We start from the raw sequence: 19,895 nt of genomic DNA on the forward strand, positions 1-19,895 counted from the left end.
AACAGCTCTAATACAAATGGAGCAATCGATTTCTCCTCACCATCGCGCTTCAGTTTTCTTTTACGGCCAGCTTATTGTATGTTTTAGCAACTGGCTCCTAATGCAGAAGAGAAATCCTGCTCTTCTAACAGACCTGTTTGTTGGCGTCGGCTCTCTGGGGCTGAGCGAAATAAAGCGGGAACAGAATCCAGCTCAGGGAGCTCCTTTCTGATGGTGGAATTAAATCCCATGCTTTCTCTTCCCTCTACAGCTCCAATCCGCTCCGGGGCTATGTCTGTTTCAGCTGATCACCTCTACTGTTAAAGTGTCCTTACTTGAGATGACTGACAGAGGACATGGGACCAGCAGGATGAAAGACCGTGCCCCAAGGTACAGTTTCACAGCGTACCCTCAGCCTCCCTTACAGTGCAGCTAGCTTTGGTCCGTGCTCTTCACCAATGGCTGCTGCAAAGAGACTGCGAACGGTGTTCGGGCTATCTTGGTTTCGATGCCCTTTACACTATAGTTACAATCTGCAATCTGCAGCTCACGTGTCAGCATCATATGCAGATGTCTCGGCAAGCTAGTTGAGTGAAAACATCCAAGACCGCACTCGAGATTTACCTTCCTTTATTTTCTGTCCAGTGTTGAATTCGAAGCCCACTAGTCATTCCCAGCAATCTGCCACTGGTGGCTTTGGACTTGCACCTGAGAAGGAAAAGTAGTACGACTACTGCTAAGGCATAGGAGGAAAAGCTTGGGGAAAACCAGCTTTGTTCCTCTCTGACACTGCAGCCGTACCGACCACCCCCTCAGTCTGCGGCTTTGTGCCTGTTGAAGACAAAATGACCGGGTTCTGTGTGGCCAGAATGACTTTCAAAACAGGAAAGTGAGAGTGAGAAGTTGATACCCACCCATCTGAACTCTGGCTTCCGCTGCTGTCATTGTGTAAGAAAGAGTGGCCACTTCTTCTAGAGCTAAAAAAATATTATTTTAGTTTTCAAGTGTTACCAAGGACAAGGATGCCCCCGCGTTTCTGCAGTTGCTTCATCAAAGGCCATGGGTGCAAAAAGTTGATCAGAGGCTGTAAAACTAGGGGGGTGGAATGGGAGATTGCATTTTCTACCCTTTTTACAAGACAAAACCCCCGAATGTTAAGAGACTCCCCCGCCATTATAACTGCCAACACACGGCACAGTGGACGGAGGGCAGATTTTCTCATTCCCCATCCCATCTTTGTTACAAAATGCTCTTTTGAGTTTTTGAAGCTACCGCCTGGCCCTGCCCTCTCCCATTCCCTCCAAACACACGCAGTGTGACGGTGGTGTCATCTTCTTATCCAATGCGTTACAACACGTAACAAGCCCCGGAGACATGAACTCGCGACGCCCAGCTTAACAAGTTGCTCTACCAAGCCCTTATTTCAATTGGAAAGGCGTCCTGGGTTCCGCTCCTTTGCTGAACACAGGCACAGGACTGCTCTTACTAACCACTAGATGCCACCCTTGCTCCTATAGAAGCCAGCCCAGTCTGTGCCCTGCTCTGTCCTTGGAAGCCCACAAACCTTCAACACATTTCCCCACGGTCTATCCAAATCCTGGTATAGCCTGGAACTACAAACCAGACATGCAGGTACACGCTTGTAATATTTGTGCTCCAAACAGCCTTCTACTCAATTCCTTTACAAACTCTCTTGATAACACACAACACCTTCAGGTCCATTTTCATCTTGGAAGGCTGTAAAAGGCTTTCGGGTCCCCTCCCACGGGTCTGCCTGCTCTTTTTGTGACAAAAAGAAGCGCCGTTTCCCCAGCCGTCAGAGCTGAGGAGTCAGCCCAGCTGACGCTGACTGGCGCCATTTCAGTGTACGCCGAAGCAATGGAAGTAGCTTCGGGTCATACACTGTGTCTGCGCAACCCCAGAGCGCTCTGGAAACTTAGGCCACCGTGATGATGGGGTTGCGTAGGCGTGAAGGAGCCCTTACTACCGGAGGTCGTACTGCGCACGACTCGCTGGGACCCAGCAGCCCCCACCTGGTGGCGGGGAGCGGGGAGGGAAGGAGTGGGAGAGAGCAGTTTAAAGTGGAAGCCTCCTCTGGAAAGCTGAGGCGCTCCGAAGACTGGAAATCCCTCACGCCATGGTGAAGGCGCTCCGAAGGACAGCCTTCCGCCTTAGCTTGTTGCCTGTTAGTAGCTCGGTGAAGAGAGACCCGGGCTGTGCCACCCTGTTGCTGGCAGAAGATCTCGGGTGGTGGTTCTGTGCCCGGACACGTTCCTCGGGCTGTTTCTCGGGGGGGCAGCGGAGTGAATACGCACGTGGGCCTGGTCCCTAGTGCCTCGCTGCTTGGCATTATGCATGCTCCAGCCTGGGTGCGCATAGAGAGGAAATCAATGCTGGGCTGCTTTGGAAAGGGCGCTTGGCCCTGGGCAAGCTAGAGGGTATGCTTCCTGAGCCTGACGCTCGCGCGTCTCAAACCCACAACGAGCACGCAGCCTGCTCCCTGCATGCGGTGGAGGCAGAAGGGAAAACGCAGCGGTACTTCAGTAAGCGACCTCTGCCTAGGTAAAGACTATGCAGAGCAGGCTTTTCTCTTCTGCCAGGTGGGCAAAGGAACTTCTCTCTTTTGGGAAAAATCCTTTCTCTCGCCACTATTCTGTGACTTTTGCTAGCATCACCCAAGACCAGCTTCCCCACTCCTCCTCTCGCCTTGCCACCCGCACCTGACAATCGATAAAGTCCCGTCAAGTGACAGACAGCCCCATAGACTTGGCTGCAAAAATGGGCGGTTTTGCTGACAGCCGATGACACGTACGGATGCTACTGGGTCTTCAGTAAGGCGGATGTATTTGAGTGAAGCGACAAATGCACGCCAGGAACAATTCCTGGCTTTTGCCGGAGACGAGCATCTTGCACAATGAGATCAGGGACGCGCCTCATTAGACACGGGGGCTAGGAGGGAGACCTCACACTTCAGAACTAAGGCTGCCTCTCCAGGCAGAGCGGCCTGGACGTTTCATTCCTGCTGTCCGTCGTCCAGGGCTGCGGCGGCCAGTGCAGTCACCCTGAGGCCGGGAGGATGAGGAGGCTCTGCCCCAGCATCTCGGAGCTCGTGGCAGTAAGAACAAGAGCACGCGCAGGCTGTGGGAATCCACGCCACGGGAAAAGAGGTGGCCGGGGGGCTGCAGTTCTTGGCTGCAAAGGCGTTGGCCGGTCGGGGCCGGGGAGCGGAGGGCAGAGCAGGGGCGGAGGAGGCGGCTTCCCTCCTCCTGGCACTGCACCCCTGACCTGCCTCGCCGTGGCCAGCCTTGGGACGAGAGACGAGGGCAGGACGGGGCTAGCCGGCGTCCCGTGGCCGCCCTCGGGCGATGTGAAGCCGCGGCCGCGGAGGAGCCCCCGGCCTCTCCCGACGCGGCGGCGGGAGCGGGGCGCACCGGCGCCAAGCGCCGCGGCCGGGGGCACCCTCGCCCCACCGCCCCGCGGGCGCCCGGCCCCGGCCCCGGCCCCGGCGGGCGGAGGGGGCGCCGGAGGGCGGCGGGGCCGCGGCGCGGGGGAGCCGCGGGCGGCCCCCAAAACCACCGTGTCCTTCCGGAGCGGCGGCGGCGGCCGCCACTTCCCCGGCGCGGCTCGGGCTCGGGCACGGGCGGCGGCGCCCTCCGGGGTGAGGCGCTCGGAAGCCGCGGAGGAAGCCGGCTGAGCGGCGAGCGCCGAGCGGGGGCCGCCGCCGCCGTGTGGAGGAGGCTGAGCGGTGGGAGGGGCGGGGAGGGAGCAGCCGCCGCGGCGACAAGGTGCCAGCGGAGCGGAGCGAAGGGGCCGCCGGTAGCGCTCCGCCGTCCTCGCCGCCGCCCTCCCGCCCGCAGAAGTTGGAGTCGGGAGCAGCGCGGGCGGCCGGGCCGCCGCGGCGGGGCAGGGAGCCGCGCCGGGAGTCGCCGCGCCGGGAGTCGCCGCGGGCGGGGCCGCCGCGGGCCGGGGGTCGCCTCCAGCGGCAGCGCGGTCGCGGAGAGCCTGGCTGAGCGTGGCGCTGGGGCTGGGGCTGGGCTTCCCCGCCGCCCCCTGGCTCCTCGCCCCCAAAGCGGCCGAGCTGAGCGAGAAGAAGCGGCGCGGCGCCAGGCTCTGCTCCTCCTAGGGGCGCTCGGCGGGGCCGCGGGCGGCCGGGGGCGCGGCGGCGCCGGGCGGGCAGCAGGCGCCGGCGGAGGCAGCGGCAGCGGCGGTGCTGGGCGGCCCGAGTTTGAGGAGCAGCCGCTGGGAGCTGCCTCCGGCGGCGGCGGAGGAGGGCACGGTCTCCGGCCCCGCCGGCGGCGGGGAAGGGGAGCCGGAGGAGGAGGAGGAAGGCGGCGAGAAGCGGAGCGGCCGGCCCGGCGGCAGCCGCAACGGGAGCGGGGAGTGGGGGGCGCGCCGGGCTGCGCCAAGCCCCGCAACTTCCTCTCCGTGGGGGTGAGGACGGCGCAGAAGTCCCTGGGCAGCCGGGCGGTGGCGGCGCAGCGGCCGTGGGCGCCCTCGGGGCCGGGCCGCGTGGAGCTCTTCTCCAGCCAGGGCTCCGCCGCGCCCCCCGGGCTGCCCCCGCTGCCCGGCGTCGCCCTGCCCGGCGTGGACGCCTCCTCCCCGCCGCAGAAGAAGTCCTTCCTGATGATCAAGTACATGCACGCCCGCTACCTGGACAAGTACGAGTGGTTCATGCGGGCGGACGACGACGTCTCCATTCAAGGGGAGCGGAATAGGCATTAGACAGAAGAACCCATTATTCGTCACACTACCCCATTTCTAGGTTTGGCCTCATTTGTGAGGAGATGTGCATTAGAGACAAGAGAAACCAGGATCTGCCACCTCATCAAGGCCACTACATGCTATTGGGCAGCAACGAATGCTCCACCTGTTTGTGATTCGGGGGAAATTCTTGGAAGCAAAAGTTTACCTTCATCCACTGAAAGAACACCTACATGCAAGTCTGTAAGTAGAAATTCTATTCTAACACATGCGAGGCGCATTGGAATTGCATCCTGGTGCTCCAAGGTTTAAGTGCTTGACAAAGCAACCCCAATGCTTTTAAATAGATGGGGTTTCTTTGCTTTGTTTCTATGCTTTTAATTCACTGCCAAACGGAAAATCATGTTAGAAACATGTTGGAGCCAACATTGCCCAGCGCAGGAAAGAGCCCGGCTGCCCCTGCTGCTGCAATCGAAAGACAACCAAAGCAAGCAATTTGGCTCTTCTGGAGATGGCACCTTCTTAAACGAAACATCCATACTTGAACTACCATCTAGTAACACCGAAATTGTGAACTCCTCCAAAATACCTTGTGGCTGGCTCTCTCTTCCCACTTGTTTTAACACTGCAACGCACGTCACATCAGCCAGGTGGAAAAGTCATTGTACAGTCCTCCACAGAACAGTGGTAATGGCAACCATTTTCTCCTTCAGCACTGCCTCTTTTTAAGGTTGCTGAGAGTCTCTCTTCAAAGCAGCACAAAAGTAAAGCTCTGACCTTGCCAACTACCTTTAAATTTACCTCACGTGCAAGGAAACGGGAGAAGGTCTTTTCATTTGGTTGAACTCTTCTGAATAATGCTCCTCTTATAACCTCTCTCAGAAAGTTTATCATTTTAGAGTTCCAGGTTGGACACAGACAGAACTCTGGAAGGAAAGAAAATAAACGTGGACGTGTTGGAAGATCCTGGTTTTGGAAGGGGTGGTTCCAGCCATTGGAGAAGACTCTACTGTCATAACCAAGACTTATTTTCCCCTAACCCTTAAAGCATTATCTCAAGGGCAACTCACTAGGACTGAATGCAAAGAGAAACGACAAAGCAGACTGTAGTCAGATAGCTTTGAGATGTCGAGACCGGCAGCACTTCGGTTTTACACTGCCAGCAAGGTTTGCCTGTCGTACTTCCATACAAGTAATTTTACATTTATCAACCTGTCAAAGCTGTCACGTTTTGAACATTCAAAGCCAAGCAATAGATCATGTGCAGATTCATGGATCATCCCACGACAAATGAAAGGAACAGGCAATTAACAGGACATACTCAGGTAACACTACCCGATTTTATTCAAAGATGCAGGTGACTACAAAATAACCGATGGTCCACAAAAGAGGGCCGATGGGTCTCAGTTTCTCCCATTTCAGACATCATGAAAGGCTAGGTAGAGTGAACGGAAGGCAAGTAGCAACACTTTCCTACACTGACGGACTCTTCAGTTACTCCAACCTCTTCACAGGGCATCAAGCACAAAGCATCGTCAGCCACTACCTACTAGCCCTCATCCAAAACTGGGGCTGTGTTACACTAGGTCAGAACAAGCGCTGCTCCTCACATGGCTTTGCTCTACCTGCCACGATGTTCTCCTCTGCACAGTCGAGTCAGAGGCATGCTGAGCTGCTCGAACGCACCTCAGGAAGCCACTCTAGATCCAATAGTGTGCTTTGTTAAGCTGGCTAGCTAATAGCAGTCAGAGCAAGGTCTGTTTTGGACAAGACCCTGCACGGCCACCTAACGTATCAGATCCCACGAAAAGCACGGGGCCCCATCCCGCTTGCCAACTGCACTAGCTACACAAGGAATGAGGTGATGCCAGCACAGACGCAACTCCGCCTGCTGCACTCAGAACCTGTTTTTCCTAAAGGTTTCTTCTCCTGGGTCCTGTCTTCTACTCTGGAATTCACTATTCATTCGAATATCCTTCTGGCCGCTTAAGATGTATTACTGCTGCAAAAATTACACCTAGAGTATTTTGCTTTCTCATTATAAAGTCAGTGCCCTTTCCTAAAATAATGCGCCTTTAGGCCGCAGTAGTAGTCTATAGTACTGCAGCAACACCAAGTTTTCAAAGAGTGCCATGGCAGACTTCATTATGGCAAACAGTCTCACTACAATGCCCCATGCCACGTTTTGCCTCTCCTTCTATTCCCTTCTTCCTTGAATTTATTCAAGTGCCATTAAAAATAATTGAAGGACTTCCCAAAGAAACCTTATGAGCAAGTTTATGTCACAACATGGTGGGGGAGCGGGAAGAAGTGCACCCCATCGTTTCACGACAAAATTAGGGAACTGTCCAGGATGCTGTCAAATCAGGACGGACCCCTGACTCTGCACACATGCTCAAACAGAGTCCAGGGCTACCTTAGCCATTAGTTGCTCTCTGGCGTAGAAAATGTCAACCAGAGTGCAGAGTTCTGTTCTTAAAGCCTGTTTTATAGGCTACAAGAGACATTCATAAGGAGTCAGAATGACACAGCTGCCAAACTCCAAAGAGGCATCCGACGGTGGGCCAGCAGGAGTGATGCCTGCCCAGTCTGCAGCCTCGGTGGCTGGCGTTTGACACAGATGCTGACCACAAGAGAGGAGCTGGGGCGAGCAGTGATGCTGCAGGGGCAGACCCGTGTGCTGGGGCGGCAGCGCTGCCGGGGCGAGCGCCATGGGCGAGGATGGCCAGCTGCGCCGTCCCCAGGCGATGGGTTCTGATGTCACCAAGGCATGACCTGAGACGTCCCTGAGCGACGGACTGTGATGTCACCTAGCGATGGATTGTGACCACGCACCCCTCCCTCTATATATTTGGGTGCCGAGTCTCAGCCAGCTGGCTCGTGGCCACACTCCAGCTGAGCCAGCTGGCGAGGTGTGGAGTGTTGAGCGAGGCCTTTGGCACTGGTGTCGTGCTCGAGGAGTTGTTCGTTGCAGCTCTCAGTGCCCGACCCCAGAGCCGTTGGAGGATTTTCTCCAGCCCTGCCAGGTTCAGGCAAGCGGGGCAGCCAGGAGGTGCGCTTGCAGCAGCAGAGGTGAGCTGGGTGGGGAAACGTCACCCTGGGGAGCTGGGAGGGCTTCCTTCCTGAGGGACCTGGGCATTTCTTCCACCCCTGCCCAGGCCAGCCAACGCCTGTGGCCTCTCTTCCTTGTCTGGCGTGACACCCGCTGCTGCAGCGCTGGTGAGAGGGAGCAGCTTGACATCCCCAGCTCCCCCCAGCCCAGCGCAGCACGGGGACAGCATGGCCAGGGAGCTGGAAGAGCGCTGTTCCACCTGCCTGGGCAGCTGGGAGGAGGCCAGCTTTCTGATGCCACGTCTCCACCGGTTCTGCTACCATGCATCCTGGCGTGGGCTGAGAGCAAGGCCGAGTGCCGCCGCTCCCGCCAGACAAGCTCCAGCACTTTGCACGTCTCTCTTGGCAGGCTAGAGCGTCGTGCGCTGAGGAAGCCATGGGGGAGAGAAGCTCTGCTGCAAGGGACGGCGGCATGAGCCAACCACCCCGGGCAGGGCCGGCGGAGGCAGCAGCAGACTCCCAGTGCCCCATCTGCCTGGGAGACATCAAAAAGGCAGCCTATGTGGCCTACTGCATGCACTGCTTCTGCTTTGCCTGCATCCGATGGTGGGCCAGCACGAGAGATACCTGCCCGGTCTGCAGGCAGCCGCTGGAGCAGCTGCTGCACTCGGTGAGAGGGGACGACAACTACGAGGAGTATGTGGTTGGCTTGCCCGCCCGCCTGCGCCGGAGGATGGCCATGGAGAGGGCCCGCAGCCGGTCCCCGCAGCAGCGCTACAACCTGCGCAGGCGGCCCACCAACGACCAGCCCTCAGCTGGCAGAAGGGAGCCTGCAGGGACCCACCGCGCACAGAGGCGGGGTGCAGCTCCGGGGCCCTCCGACGCCACCTCCCAGCAGGCTCCTGCACGCAGCGCTTCTCGGCAGCGAACCCCGCCGAGGCCATCTCGTGCGCGAAGACTGCCAAGTGCAGGCGAGCGCCCAGCTGGCCCTCCTGCTCCTCCGGACCCACGCAATGGCACGGGGTAGCTGCGGCCCCTCAGCATCTGCCTCTTCCCCCTCCAATAAACACCTTGGTGCTTTCCAGGGTGCGTGCGTTTCATGAGCAAATTGCCACTCACCGCGGGGAATGCTTTCCAACACTGGTTCATCAGTGAGGGAAAGGCAAAGGGGAGAATTTCTCAGAGTGCGCCATGATTTCATTGTAGCTGGCAAGTTCCTCCACCTTCCCTGACCACCTGCTGCAGGTAGCCTGTGCTAACTTGGTGTGTTAGAGCGTGGAGGCTCTTCCCCCAGGGCCCCCAACAGCTTGCCAGAGTGTGCCCCTCTCAGGCCCATCTCGCCCATCCCGCCTTGAGCCCTGGGCAGGTGTGGAAGAGATCGGGGCATCTCCTCCAGCTCTCCATCCCTCCCTCCTTCCCTCCCTGCAGCCCACCTCCAAGGGGACGCAGAGATAGGGGCACATCCCAGCCCGCTCCTGCATCTCTCTGCCCTGCCCCAGGGCTGCGGCTGCCGTTTTCCCACCTGCATCTACCTTGGAGACATCAAGAAGGCAACCTACATGGCCTACTGCGTGCACTGCTTCTGCTTTGCCTGGGAGATCTGCGGCGGTGGGCCAGCAGGAGAGACGCCTGCTCAGTCTCCAGGCAGCCTTTCGAGCAGCTGCTGCACTCTGGCTGAGGGGACGACGACTACGAAGACTAGGCTGTTTTATAGGCTACAAGAGACATTCATAAGGATTAGGAATAGGCATTAGACAGAAGAACCCGTTATTCGTCACACTACCCCGTTTCTAGGATTGGACTCATTTGTGAGGAGATGTGCATTAGAGACAAGGGAAACCAGGATCTGCCACCTCATCAAGGCCACTACATGCTATTGGGCAGCAACGAATGCTCCACCTGTTTGTGATTTGGGGAAAATCCTTGGAAGCAAAAGTTTACCTTCATCCACTGAAAGAACACCTACATGCAAGTCTGTAAGTAGAAATTCTATTCTAACACACGCAAGACGCATTGGAATTGCATCCTGGTGCTCCAAGGTTTAAGTGCTTGACAAAGCAACCCCAATGCTTTTAAATAGATGGAGTTTCTTTGCTTTGCTTTTGTTTCTATGCTTTTAATTCACTGCCAAACGGAAAATCATGTTAGAAAAACAACCAAGTCAGCAGCTTCCAGAATCAAGTCTCACTGCACAATTTCAGAAGGATGTCCCGTTAAGTACACTCGGATGTTTCTTTTCACTGTACTGACAGTAATTGTAAAACCTACCATGAGGACTGAAGCTAGTGCAGAGCTTAAAAGAACCCACCACAACACACAATACAACACGACACAAGCCTTGTCACACAGATTTGTCCCAGGAGTTGGCGGAGACCTAACATTGCCACCAGGGAGCAAAACCCCATTGTGGAAGTCATGGCTGGACTTTTATCAGCAGGTGACAGAACTATCTAGCCCCGAGCAGGATCATGGTGGTAAGATTTACCACATCTTTAATTCTGAATTCCTGTTATAATACACTACGCAGTCTCCTCACGCCTCTTGGAGATAGACAGATGCAAAAAGAAGCCACATCGAGTTCTGAAACATTTGGACATTCCTTTCATGCTTTCAGCTCAGACAACTTTTATTCTAAGTCCCATTATTTGACCACATTTCATTCCATGGTCTTTCTTTTAATGCAGTGTGTGCTGAAGCATTATTTTACTGGATCTCTATACAAGGAGAAAGAATCCGTCACAAGGGAGAGAGAGCCCTTCATTTTTTTACTGTCCTCAGAAGTGGACGGCTTCACAGCAAGGTCTCCATGTCATCCTCCTGTCTCACCACACTCTGCAGAGAGGTTACTCCTACAGCTGCTGGGGTTTGTACAGCTATTGTCTTGTCTGCTTTATTTCAGGAGATTACGCATATCCCCGTCATATAGCAGATCTAACAAAAATGGAATTAACCGGAGTAATCCGCAGGAACTACTTGCAATAACTTCCAAATAACTGCCGATTTGCAAGAAGCTTAAAAAAAACTTGTTAAGATGCTTCAGTAGAGAGCTCGTCAAACGTTGGACTGTTTAAACTTTTCAAAGTTTGAAAGATGTGGCAGCACTACCTACACGAATCGCATCTCTGCTTCTGCCCGTGTTTACACTTAGGCAAGATTACTTATGCTGAGTTTTGTGCAGACGGTAATTTAGAATCGATAATACATATGCCTACATTTACACCTGCTGCATTTTTAAAATATGGTCCAGTATTGCCACTCTTTTTCGTTCTCAGGGCATTCAGTTCTGTTCTGCCTCTGCCAGACCGAAATTTCTACAGAGGCATGAGACGAAGATGATGTGCTCATGCTGCGCAGAACCTGGCCATCCCAGGGAGCTTCAGGACTTTGGCACCAGCTGATCATGGCCAACAGCTCACCGCACGGTGGCCTCACGGGTCAGCACCTTAGTTCATACAAGTCCCAGACAGCTAACGGGACGCCAAGGGACAACAGAGGACGAGGTGAAGGTTTCTAAAAGCCTAGAGAATTTTCGAAAGAGAACGTGTTACTCAAAGCATTCGTAACTTTGAAACACTTCCAACAGTGAAGAGGTTGGATCACTCACCTGTACTTACAAAAGCCACAGCTGGAATTTACCCTCCCCTCCCATGCCCTCCCATCCCCTCCCCCTGTGTTTCTGACAGGTACATGACCTGTGGCATTGAGCTAGGCTCAAGCCACAAGCTTACTAAGCTAAATCCTGAAAATGGCCAGCTGCCTGGGTTTGCAGGTGCTCAGCGTCTCTGGACATGTCCAGCTGAAAACAGCAAGGGGTGACGGTTGCAGCTGTGCACATACACTCATCACAGGACAGCCCCTAGATGGGTACTTCCCAACCCCAAACACAATCCAGGCAGATTTCTGCTGGAGTACAGATGTAGTTCAAGTTTGAACTGAGGTGGAGGCTGAGGGCACATGGGGTTTAGGATAAAGAGCTTTTCACCAGATCCCCCGGATGGTGTGACACTGACTTCTCCCTTTTGCAGCTGCTTTTCAGTGGGCTTCTGCCTGGGAGCAGCCAGTCAGTGGTGGTGGTGCATCCTGACAGGCAGCCCTCTTCCTGACAGAGGGTCTTGTCAGGATTTTCTAGGCATGGAGGCTGACTTTGTGAATCTCTGCAGCTGGACACCCTTGGCAATGATCGTGATACTGCTCTAATGCTGACCACGACACACTGAACCCAAGAGTCAGAACATTTAGTTATGAATGACACGTTGTTAAGGGTTTTTTTCGTCCCCAGACCTAAGATAAGCCATCTGGTTGTGGAAAATAAATGCTGGACACTCTCTCCTTTGATATATTACGTCCTTTTAAGGCAACCCAGCAACAAAATTCCTTTACACAGATGTATTTTCAATGCATTACTGAAACAGGCTGGCAGACAGTTTTGGTGTTCCGTTGAGAGAGGGGAATAGTTAATTCCTAGCAGTACGACACGCTGGATTTTCAGGAGGACGTGCAAATCCTGACTTGGTGTGCATTAGTTTTTCCACCCACATATTTAGCTTCACAGACAACCCAGCATATGAACCAGACTTCCCCAAAAGGGTTTGTTTCCCTCTGGGTTTTCCTCTCTGCCAATTGTGCTCTTCTTGGAAATTCTCCAAAAGGCCACTTCCAGCTCAGAAATCAATTTGCTGCAGCTGCTGCAGTAAACTGAAACTCTTGTAGCTGCAAGTGGGTGCACCTGTGGGGATTCTCGTTGCGTGTGGCAAGCTTAGTCTTGCTGGAGGAAGGGCTGCAGAGGTAAGGAAGAAGGCAGGGGGTTTTATGAGAGCACGCAGCACAAACCTACTGGGTAGCAGGCTTATTTCCTTCAGATCTGGTGGACTTCTCTTCTTTAATACCTGTGGGTGTGTGGTGTATGAAGCAAGTGCTCAGCCTTTAAAGCTGCTTCTCTCTAGGCACACGTGAATACTGAAAACGCACGTATAAATGTGCACGCTGAAGCAGTGTTTTGTGTTCAGCTGTTTGGGTCTCTCTCTTCTAAATAACTTGGTGCTTCCTCAGAAAGGGAAGTGATGAAGATGATCCATAGTGAAGATGACAAAGGATGGTTTTGTTGTGGAAGATGCTTGCTTTTGCTCCAAGTCCGATTTCTCTTTTTCACCCCCTCCCCTGCTTTTTTGTTTTCTGAACTGCAAGCACGGTAACCTTTGGAAAGTGCTTGGGATATAAGACAATCTGGAGTTAGAGATGTAGGAGCTGTAAGCAAATAATGATCTGTGTGTGGCTAGCACCATTAGTGGTAAATTGCTAAGGGAAAGATCGTGTGCCTTATAAGAGTAGCTGTTAGGGTAAAATAAGCACAGGGCACAGTGCACTCTGCGCTGGGTTAAAAACTGGCTGGGCGTCCGAGCCCAGAGAGTGGCGGTGAATGGAGTCAAATCCAGTTGGTGGCCGGTCACGAGTGGTGTTCCCCAGGGCTCAGTGTTGGGGCCGGTCCTGTTCAATATCTTCATTGATGATCTGGATGAGGGGATTGAGTGCTCCCTCAGTAAGTTTGCAGACGACACCAAGTTGGGTGGAAGCGTCGATCTGCTGGAGGGTAGGAAGGCCCTACAGAGGGACCTGAAGAGGCTGGATTGTTGGGCTGGGGCCAACTGTATGAGATTCAACAAGGCTAAGCGCCAGGTCCTGCACTTGGGTCACAACAACCCCATGCAACGCTACAGGCCTGGGGAGAAGTGCCTGGAGAGCTGCCTGGTGGAAAAGGACCTGGGGGTGTTGGTTGACAGCTGCCTGAACGTGAGGCAACAGTGTCCTCAGGTGGCCAAGAGGGCCAATGGCATCTTGGCTTATATCAGGAAGAGTGGGGCCAGCAGGACCAGGGAGGTGATAGTGCCCCTGTACTCAGCACTGGTGAGGCCGCACATCAAATACCGTGTTCAGTTTTGGGCCCCTCACTCCAAGAAGGACAGCGAGGTGCTGGAGCGTGCCCAAAGAAGGGCAAGGAGGCTGGTGAAGGGTGTAGAGAACAAGTCCTATGAGGAGTGGCTGAGGGAGCTGGGGTTGTTTAGTCTGGAGAAGAGGAGGCTGAGGGGAGACCTGAGTGCTCTCTACAACTACCTGAAAGGAGGCTGTAGCGAGGTGGGGTTCGGTCTCTTCTCCCAAGTAACAAGGGATAGGATGAGAGGAAACGGCCTCAAGCTGCGCCAGGGGAGGTTTAAGTTGTATATTAGGAAAAACTTCTTCACCGAAAGGGTAGTCAGGCATTGGAACAGGCTGCCCAGGGAGGTGGTTGAGCCTCCATCCCTGGAGGTATTTAAAAGACGGGTGGACATGGTGCTTGAGGACATGGTTTAGTGGTGGACTTGGCAGTGCTAGGTTAACGGTTGGACACGATGATCTTAAGGGCCTTTTCCAACCTCACTGATTCTGTGATTCTGTGTAACTCATTGGCAGCTGGAAACGAATCCGTGAATTACACAGAGGCCTGTGAAGCTGCATTTTCCACGCAGCTGCGAGTCGGGGCTGCCCGGGGCACAGAGGGGTGCAGGCACCCTGCCTGTCAGACAGGCAGCTCAGACAAGGAGCTGGGCAGCTGGACACTGCAGCAGCTTGGCAGGCTGTACCGGCACCTGCGGGAAACCAGGCAGGCAGCGTTGGCCATCTCTGCCTGCTACAGAGGTGCCCAGTGGAACTAGAAAGAGAAACTGAGGTCCCTTGAGCTTAGACAGAGAGCAGAAGGGAACTCCTCAGCAGAACGAAGGTGGAGGGCTTTTAAAATAAAAGCATCAGTGCAGACTCTTAGTTTTTCAATGTCAGTCTCCGTAGAGGACCTGAAAAACCTGAAGGCAGTCAAAGAATTAGGACTAAGAGGAATATCTGGAATTCCCCCTGCTCTAATGGGGTTTTTGAGTGACTGAACCTGAGTCGTCTTTGAGAAATGCCAATTTGATTATATGAAGCACCGTAATGTTTCAGGGCATGTTTTGTTGTTGTCAAGAGCAAACAGAGATGGGCCAAGCACAGCCTCCTGTGTGAGAGGAGAGCTTTCCACTCTCAGCTCTTGCTGTGTTTTTACATAATAACAAAGTGGTGGGTTTGCTTCAGGTTATTCTCTCTAGAAGCCATGGTTAGGCAAACTGATCAGTCTTTAAACACCAAAGTTATGGTGGTCCTGTTGCGTCCTCTTAGCATCTCACCAAACTCACTCTTCTGAGGTAACTTCTGGCTTTAGAGCCGCTTCCCAGTCCTCCAAGCATCCTAAGATGAAGCTTTGCGGTTTCAGCCGACCTTCGCAACATCTAACTTCCGTAAGGGCGCTCTCGGCTCTCTTCCTTCTCTAGTCTAAACGGAATTCCTATGTCTCTGGTGCTGACACGTACTGTGTTATCAACTGGTTCACAAATACCCTCTTCAGTGAGAATTAATGAAAAAGGTAAATACGGTGGCATTTCAAAGGAAGAAAGAAAGATATAACGAGGGCTCACGCCGCCCTCTGGCCTGCTCAGCATCATCGCTTTCCTGACACACGCTTTCCGTGTGCCTACAGGATAAGTTCGTGTTACCTCTGATACCTGTTGTTCTCTTGCACCTTTTTGGTCTCTGGATGCTTGACGACATTTTCACCTTTGTCTTCCGTAGTTTGGCTTATTTTTCACTTTCTGCATTTAAGGCACCTTCTTTTCTTTCAGGCATTACAGACTGTACAATTAAGTCGGGTTTGCCTGTTATCGCACGTAACAGTGGGTGCACTGGAAATGCACGTAACGGGAAATTTCTTTCTCAGCCCTGGCACTGTTTCTTCGAGGAACCGCTGCTTCGCTTCCTTTCCCTCCCAGGGGATTTTTGCCTGCCAGTGCTCTGAGCTTATTCAAGCCTGGCAATTCTGTAACGTATCACTCTGCTGAAAGCAGGTGTCAGTGGTGGGCTGCCGTCTAATGCAAAAAAGAACAACACCCCCCAGTGCTAATGTCAGCTTCACTGGAAAGGAAGCTCTTTTCCTCCCGTTGGATCTGTCAGCTAGTGTTTAGGCATAAAGCAGCACGCTGAGCGCTCTTCAGTGTGAAGAGGCTTTCAAATGTAACGCTGAAAACATGAGAGATGAATCACGGAGTGTATTGAAGGTGAAGAGTGAAGCTAACTAAGTAAGAGAGAATGGCAAATCTTCCATATTCAGTAGAATCTATAATTTCCTGTCTGACACTGCAAGAGACAGAGAAGGAATCCTCTGCCTCCCCTCTGCTCAGGAAATCACACTTTGGGAGAGTACGAGGAGAGTTGAGGCCCGTACCTTTACATCAGAGTAGGAGGGTCCAACCTCTAGCAAATGCTCTTCTCCAGCAAATCAACTGTGCAGTCTTATGGTGTTTGGGGAACGCTACCCCCAAGGTAGTAGCAGGGCTTTTGATGGGTGCTCAATTAGTCTAAGGAAAAATACTTACGAGCTATACTTACTGATTTAAGTATCAGTTGTTTTAGCAGAGTAATCACCTTTCCTACCGTGGCAGCAGCTAAAGGCTGCAAATGACAGGGCATGGCTTATTGGATGCGGTCTTAGATTGCCTTAGCTGCTGAAGCCCTGAAATCTGTTTAAAGTATTGTTAAGAGAAAAAAGTTGTTAGCTGACACATATAAGCCCTAGCCTTGAAATTCATAGTAGCGATGACTTGAATGAGAGAAGCCAGAAATAAGGATTAGCGATAGAGACACAGCGAGAGCAAAGCAATCCTGATTCCTTGCTTGCTTACTTACTATTACTGGTGAAATAAAGACAGATATAGCTAATAATAGACTTGAACCACTAACTTTCCTACAAAAATATCTTTAGGGGACAATATCAAGTGCTGTTTACTGTCCATGTCCCAGGAACAGGGAGGAAAGGGTTGTGGCCCCCTTGAATAGTTGCCCATTGTACTGCACAGCTATGCCTGCAGGTGTACCTCCAGCCTTGCAAAGTTTGCTTTGGTTGGTTGTTGGCTTTTTATTTTTTTTTCCCCTCTTGCTTTTTAAAAGATTTGATTGAGGAAAATGACAGAGGGTAAGCTTTGGCAGCCATTGCAGTCAGTCTTACCAGCCCGGTCAAGACAAGGGGTGCATTCCCTCCCGCAGGACTCTGCGTGGCTGTTTCCTTTGGGTGGCCAGATGGTACCCCTCTGTATCACTCCTGTATCAGCCCTGCTCCCCGACATCTGGGAGCTCTACATAATGGAAGTGACGGAATAGCTTAGTTGAGGAACGATTTCTAGGTCACTGGTGTGTTCAGCAAAGGAAATCCGCAATGGGTTCCCTCCTCCTGGCACTGCACCCCTGACCTGCCTCGCCGTGGCCAGCCTTGGGACGAGAGACGAGGGCAGGACGGGGCTAGCCGGCGTCCCGTGGCCGCCCTCGGGCCATGTGAAGCCGCGGCCGCGGAGGAGCCCCCCGGCCCCTCTCCCGACGCGGCGGGGGGAGCGGGGCGCACCGGGGCCAAGCGCCGCGGCCGGGGGCACCCTCGCCCCACCGCCCCGCGGGCGCCCGGCGCCGGCCCCGGCGGGCGGAGGGGGCGCCGGAGGGCGGCGGGGCCGCGGCGCGGGGGAGCCGCGGGCGGCCCCCAAAACCACCGTGTCCTTCCGGAGCGGCGGCGGCGGCCGCCACTTCCCCGGCGCGGCTCGGGCTCGGGCACGGGCGGCGGCGCCCTCCGGGGTGAGGCGCTCGGAAGCCGCGGAGGAAGCCGGCTGAGCGGCGAGCGCCGAGCGGGGGCCGCCGCCGCCGCCGCCGCCGTGTGGAGGAGGCTGAGCGGTGGGAGGGGCGGGGAGGGAGCAGCCGCCGCGGCGACAAGGTGCCAGCGGAGCGGAGCGGAGCGAAGGGGCCGCCGGTAGCGCTCCGCCGTCCTCGCCGCCGCCCTCCCGCCCGCAGAAGTTGGAGTCGGGAGCAGCGCGGGCGGCCGGGCCGCCGCGGCGGGGCAGGGAGCCGCGCCGGGAGTCGCCGCGCCGGGAGTCGCCGCGGGCGGGGCCGCCGCGGGCCGGGGGTCGCCTCCAGCGGCAGCGCGGTCGCGGAGAGCCTGGCTGAGCGTGGCGCTGGGGCTGGGGCTGGGCTTCCCCGCCGCCCCCTGGCTCCTCGCCCCCAAAGCGGCCGAGCTGAGCGAGAAGAAGCGGCGCGGCGCCAGGCTCTGCTCCTCCTAGGGGCGCTCGGCGGGGCCGCGGGCGGCCGGGGGCGCGGCGGCGCCGGGCGGGCAGCAGGCGCCGGCGGAGGCAGCGGCAGCGGCGGTGCTGGGCGGCCCGAGTTTGAGGAGCAGCCGCTGGGAGCTGCCTCCGGCGGCGGCGGAGGAGGGCACGGTCTCCGGCCCCGCCGGCGGCGGGGAAGGGGAGCCGGAGGAGGAGGAGGAAGGCGGCGAGAAGCGGAGCGGCCGGCCCGGCGGCAGCCGCAACGGGAGCGGGGAGCGGGGGGCGCGCCGGGCTGCGCCAAGCCCCGCAACTTCCTCTCCGTGGGGGTGAGGACGGCGCAGAAGTCCCTGGGCAGCCGGGCGGTGGCGGCGCAGCGGCCGTGGGCGCCCTCGGGGCCGGGCCGCGTGGAGCTCTTCTCCAGCCAGGGCTCCGCCGCGCCCCCCGGGCTGCCCCCGCTGCCCGGCGTCGCCCTGCCCGGCGTGGACGCCTCCTCCCCGCCGCAGAAGAAGTCCTTCCTGATGATCAAGTACATGCACGCCCGCTACCTGGACAAGTACGAGTGGTTCATGCGGGCGGACGACGACGTCTCCATTCAAGGGGAGCGGGGCGCGCTGAAGAGGTGGATTCCTGCGTTGCTCTTGCCTTTGCTGTCTGGAAGGCAACACGAGTCAAGAGGCTGTTGTCTACGCCTCCTAGACTTAAGCCTCTGTCGTTGTGCTCCCAGTTTTTTCAGCCTGCTGACTCTCCATGCCTTTCTCTCTTGCATTGTCTTTCTTGAGGGCATCAGGTTAAAACGAGGTCCGTTGCTTTCTGCAGCCTGCTGTGTCTTAGCCATAGATAGAGGACTCTGAACAGGCAACTTCAGCCCTCTTCTGGCCTGTGCGTGGCTATGGTGGGTAGCTTGTGGTGTAACACTGGTCACCTGTGTTCAGGAGAATGCAGTATGTCTTGAGAGGTTTTAATTTAATTTAATTTTGTTTATTTCTTCTTGTGCTTTCCATCCTAATACTTGCTAATGATGAGACAGGATATAAACCACATAAAAACAGATGATCAAGCTGTGAAATGACCAAGAAGGATCGTTTACATTCTACATCTGCCAAGAGGAAATAAACTCTTGGTCTTCTATGCTAGGAATGTAGCTTGAAAAGCAATGTTACTTTCACATCATCTCACTGGTACTTCCTTGATACTGTGTTTGATGCAACTTTTCCCTACTAGATTTGTTGTGAGAAGATCCTGGGATGGGAGGAGACAGAACCAATTAGAAGAGCTAATCTGCTGGAATGCTGAGAACCCTTGCTTTGGAGGCCTCCCATCTGCGTGGCACCATCAGATGCACTTTGCTTAGGAAACGACAACTTGTTTGTTTTGGCCATGGCTCATGTGAGCAGAAATAGTGAAAAGCCAGGGAATCCAACTGGATAAAGAACATCTGCAAATGATGTTCTCTTAATGCGTATTCTATCCAGAGAAGCCTTGATGCTTGGTCTCAACTCTGATCTTGGCCACACATGGGGCTTTGTCAGGTTCATTCAGAATCAGCTTTTGTGTCTTGTAAATAAAGGGGGTGCAGAGTCTGTTTCACGCTATTCCACGATAACAGTGTAAACTATTTTAGGAAAAAAACCAAAAATGTTGGGTACATGGAAATCCATTTTTGAACTAACTTAAAAAACTAATTGTGGATGTAGAAGCTTAGTCAAGTCTTTTGCTGTTTGAATCTTGCCTGTATTTTTCTATGTTTTCTCTGACTTTAGTAACTAAAGAAGATGGACTCATTTGGCAATCCATCAATAGAGCGTGAGAAATAAGTTGCCTGATGCTCCATGTTGGAGCCTGATTGGAGGCCAAAAAAAGATAAGATTTTGAAGAATGCTCTAGGTGACTTTAGAGAGGAAATTGGGTCATGTTGCTGCAGGAGGGGCTATTTAGTGTTCTTTGTAAAGTGTGATTTTGATCTGGACAGCTAGGAGGACTGATTTAGGTTGGACTTTTCTCCGATCTTGTTTCTATGGCTACTTGCAAGGTAAA

General features: G+C 54.5%; 1 protein-coding gene across 1 annotated transcript; it reads left to right on the forward strand.

The window, feature by feature from the left end:
• The first annotated feature begins 2,116 nt into the window (after window positions 1-2,116).
• On the forward strand, window positions 2,117-18,736 carry LOC148050530 (uncharacterized). The gene is made up of 5 exons (XM_087742301.1): window positions 2,117-2,176; window positions 4,588-4,694; window positions 8,374-8,563; window positions 18,119-18,480; window positions 18,649-18,736. The coding sequence occupies exons 1-5, from the start codon at window positions 2,117-2,119 to the stop codon at window positions 18,710-18,712; spliced, it is 783 nt and encodes a 260-aa protein (XP_087598427.1). The 3' UTR covers window positions 18,713-18,736.
• The last annotated feature ends 1,159 nt before the right edge of the window (window positions 18,737-19,895 follow it).

Source organism: Nipponia nippon, unplaced genomic scaffold, assembly GCF_047370975.1.
Source record: "Nipponia nippon isolate SJK-2023a ecotype South Korea unplaced genomic scaffold, ASM4737097v1 scaffold_8, whole genome shotgun sequence".
Classification (NCBI taxonomy): Eukaryota; Metazoa; Chordata; class Aves; order Pelecaniformes; family Threskiornithidae; genus Nipponia; species Nipponia nippon.

What these genes read in the sequence shown, in the direction of transcription:
- LOC148050530 (XM_087742301.1), top strand. Translation starts at nt 2,117, where the DNA reads ATGGTGAAGGCGCTCCGAAGGACAGCCTTCCGCCTTAGCTTGTTGCCT. An exon ending in CAGCTGGCAGAAGGGAGCCT is followed by an intron (nt 8,564 to 18,118) that starts GCAGGGACCCAC and finishes GCCCGGCGGCAG; the next exon opens with CCGCAACGGGAGCGGGGAGC. An exon ending in GAGCGGGGCGCGCTGAAGAG is followed by an intron (nt 18,481 to 18,648) that starts GTGGATTCCTGC and finishes TGAGGGCATCAG; the next exon opens with GTTAAAACGAGGTCCGTTGC.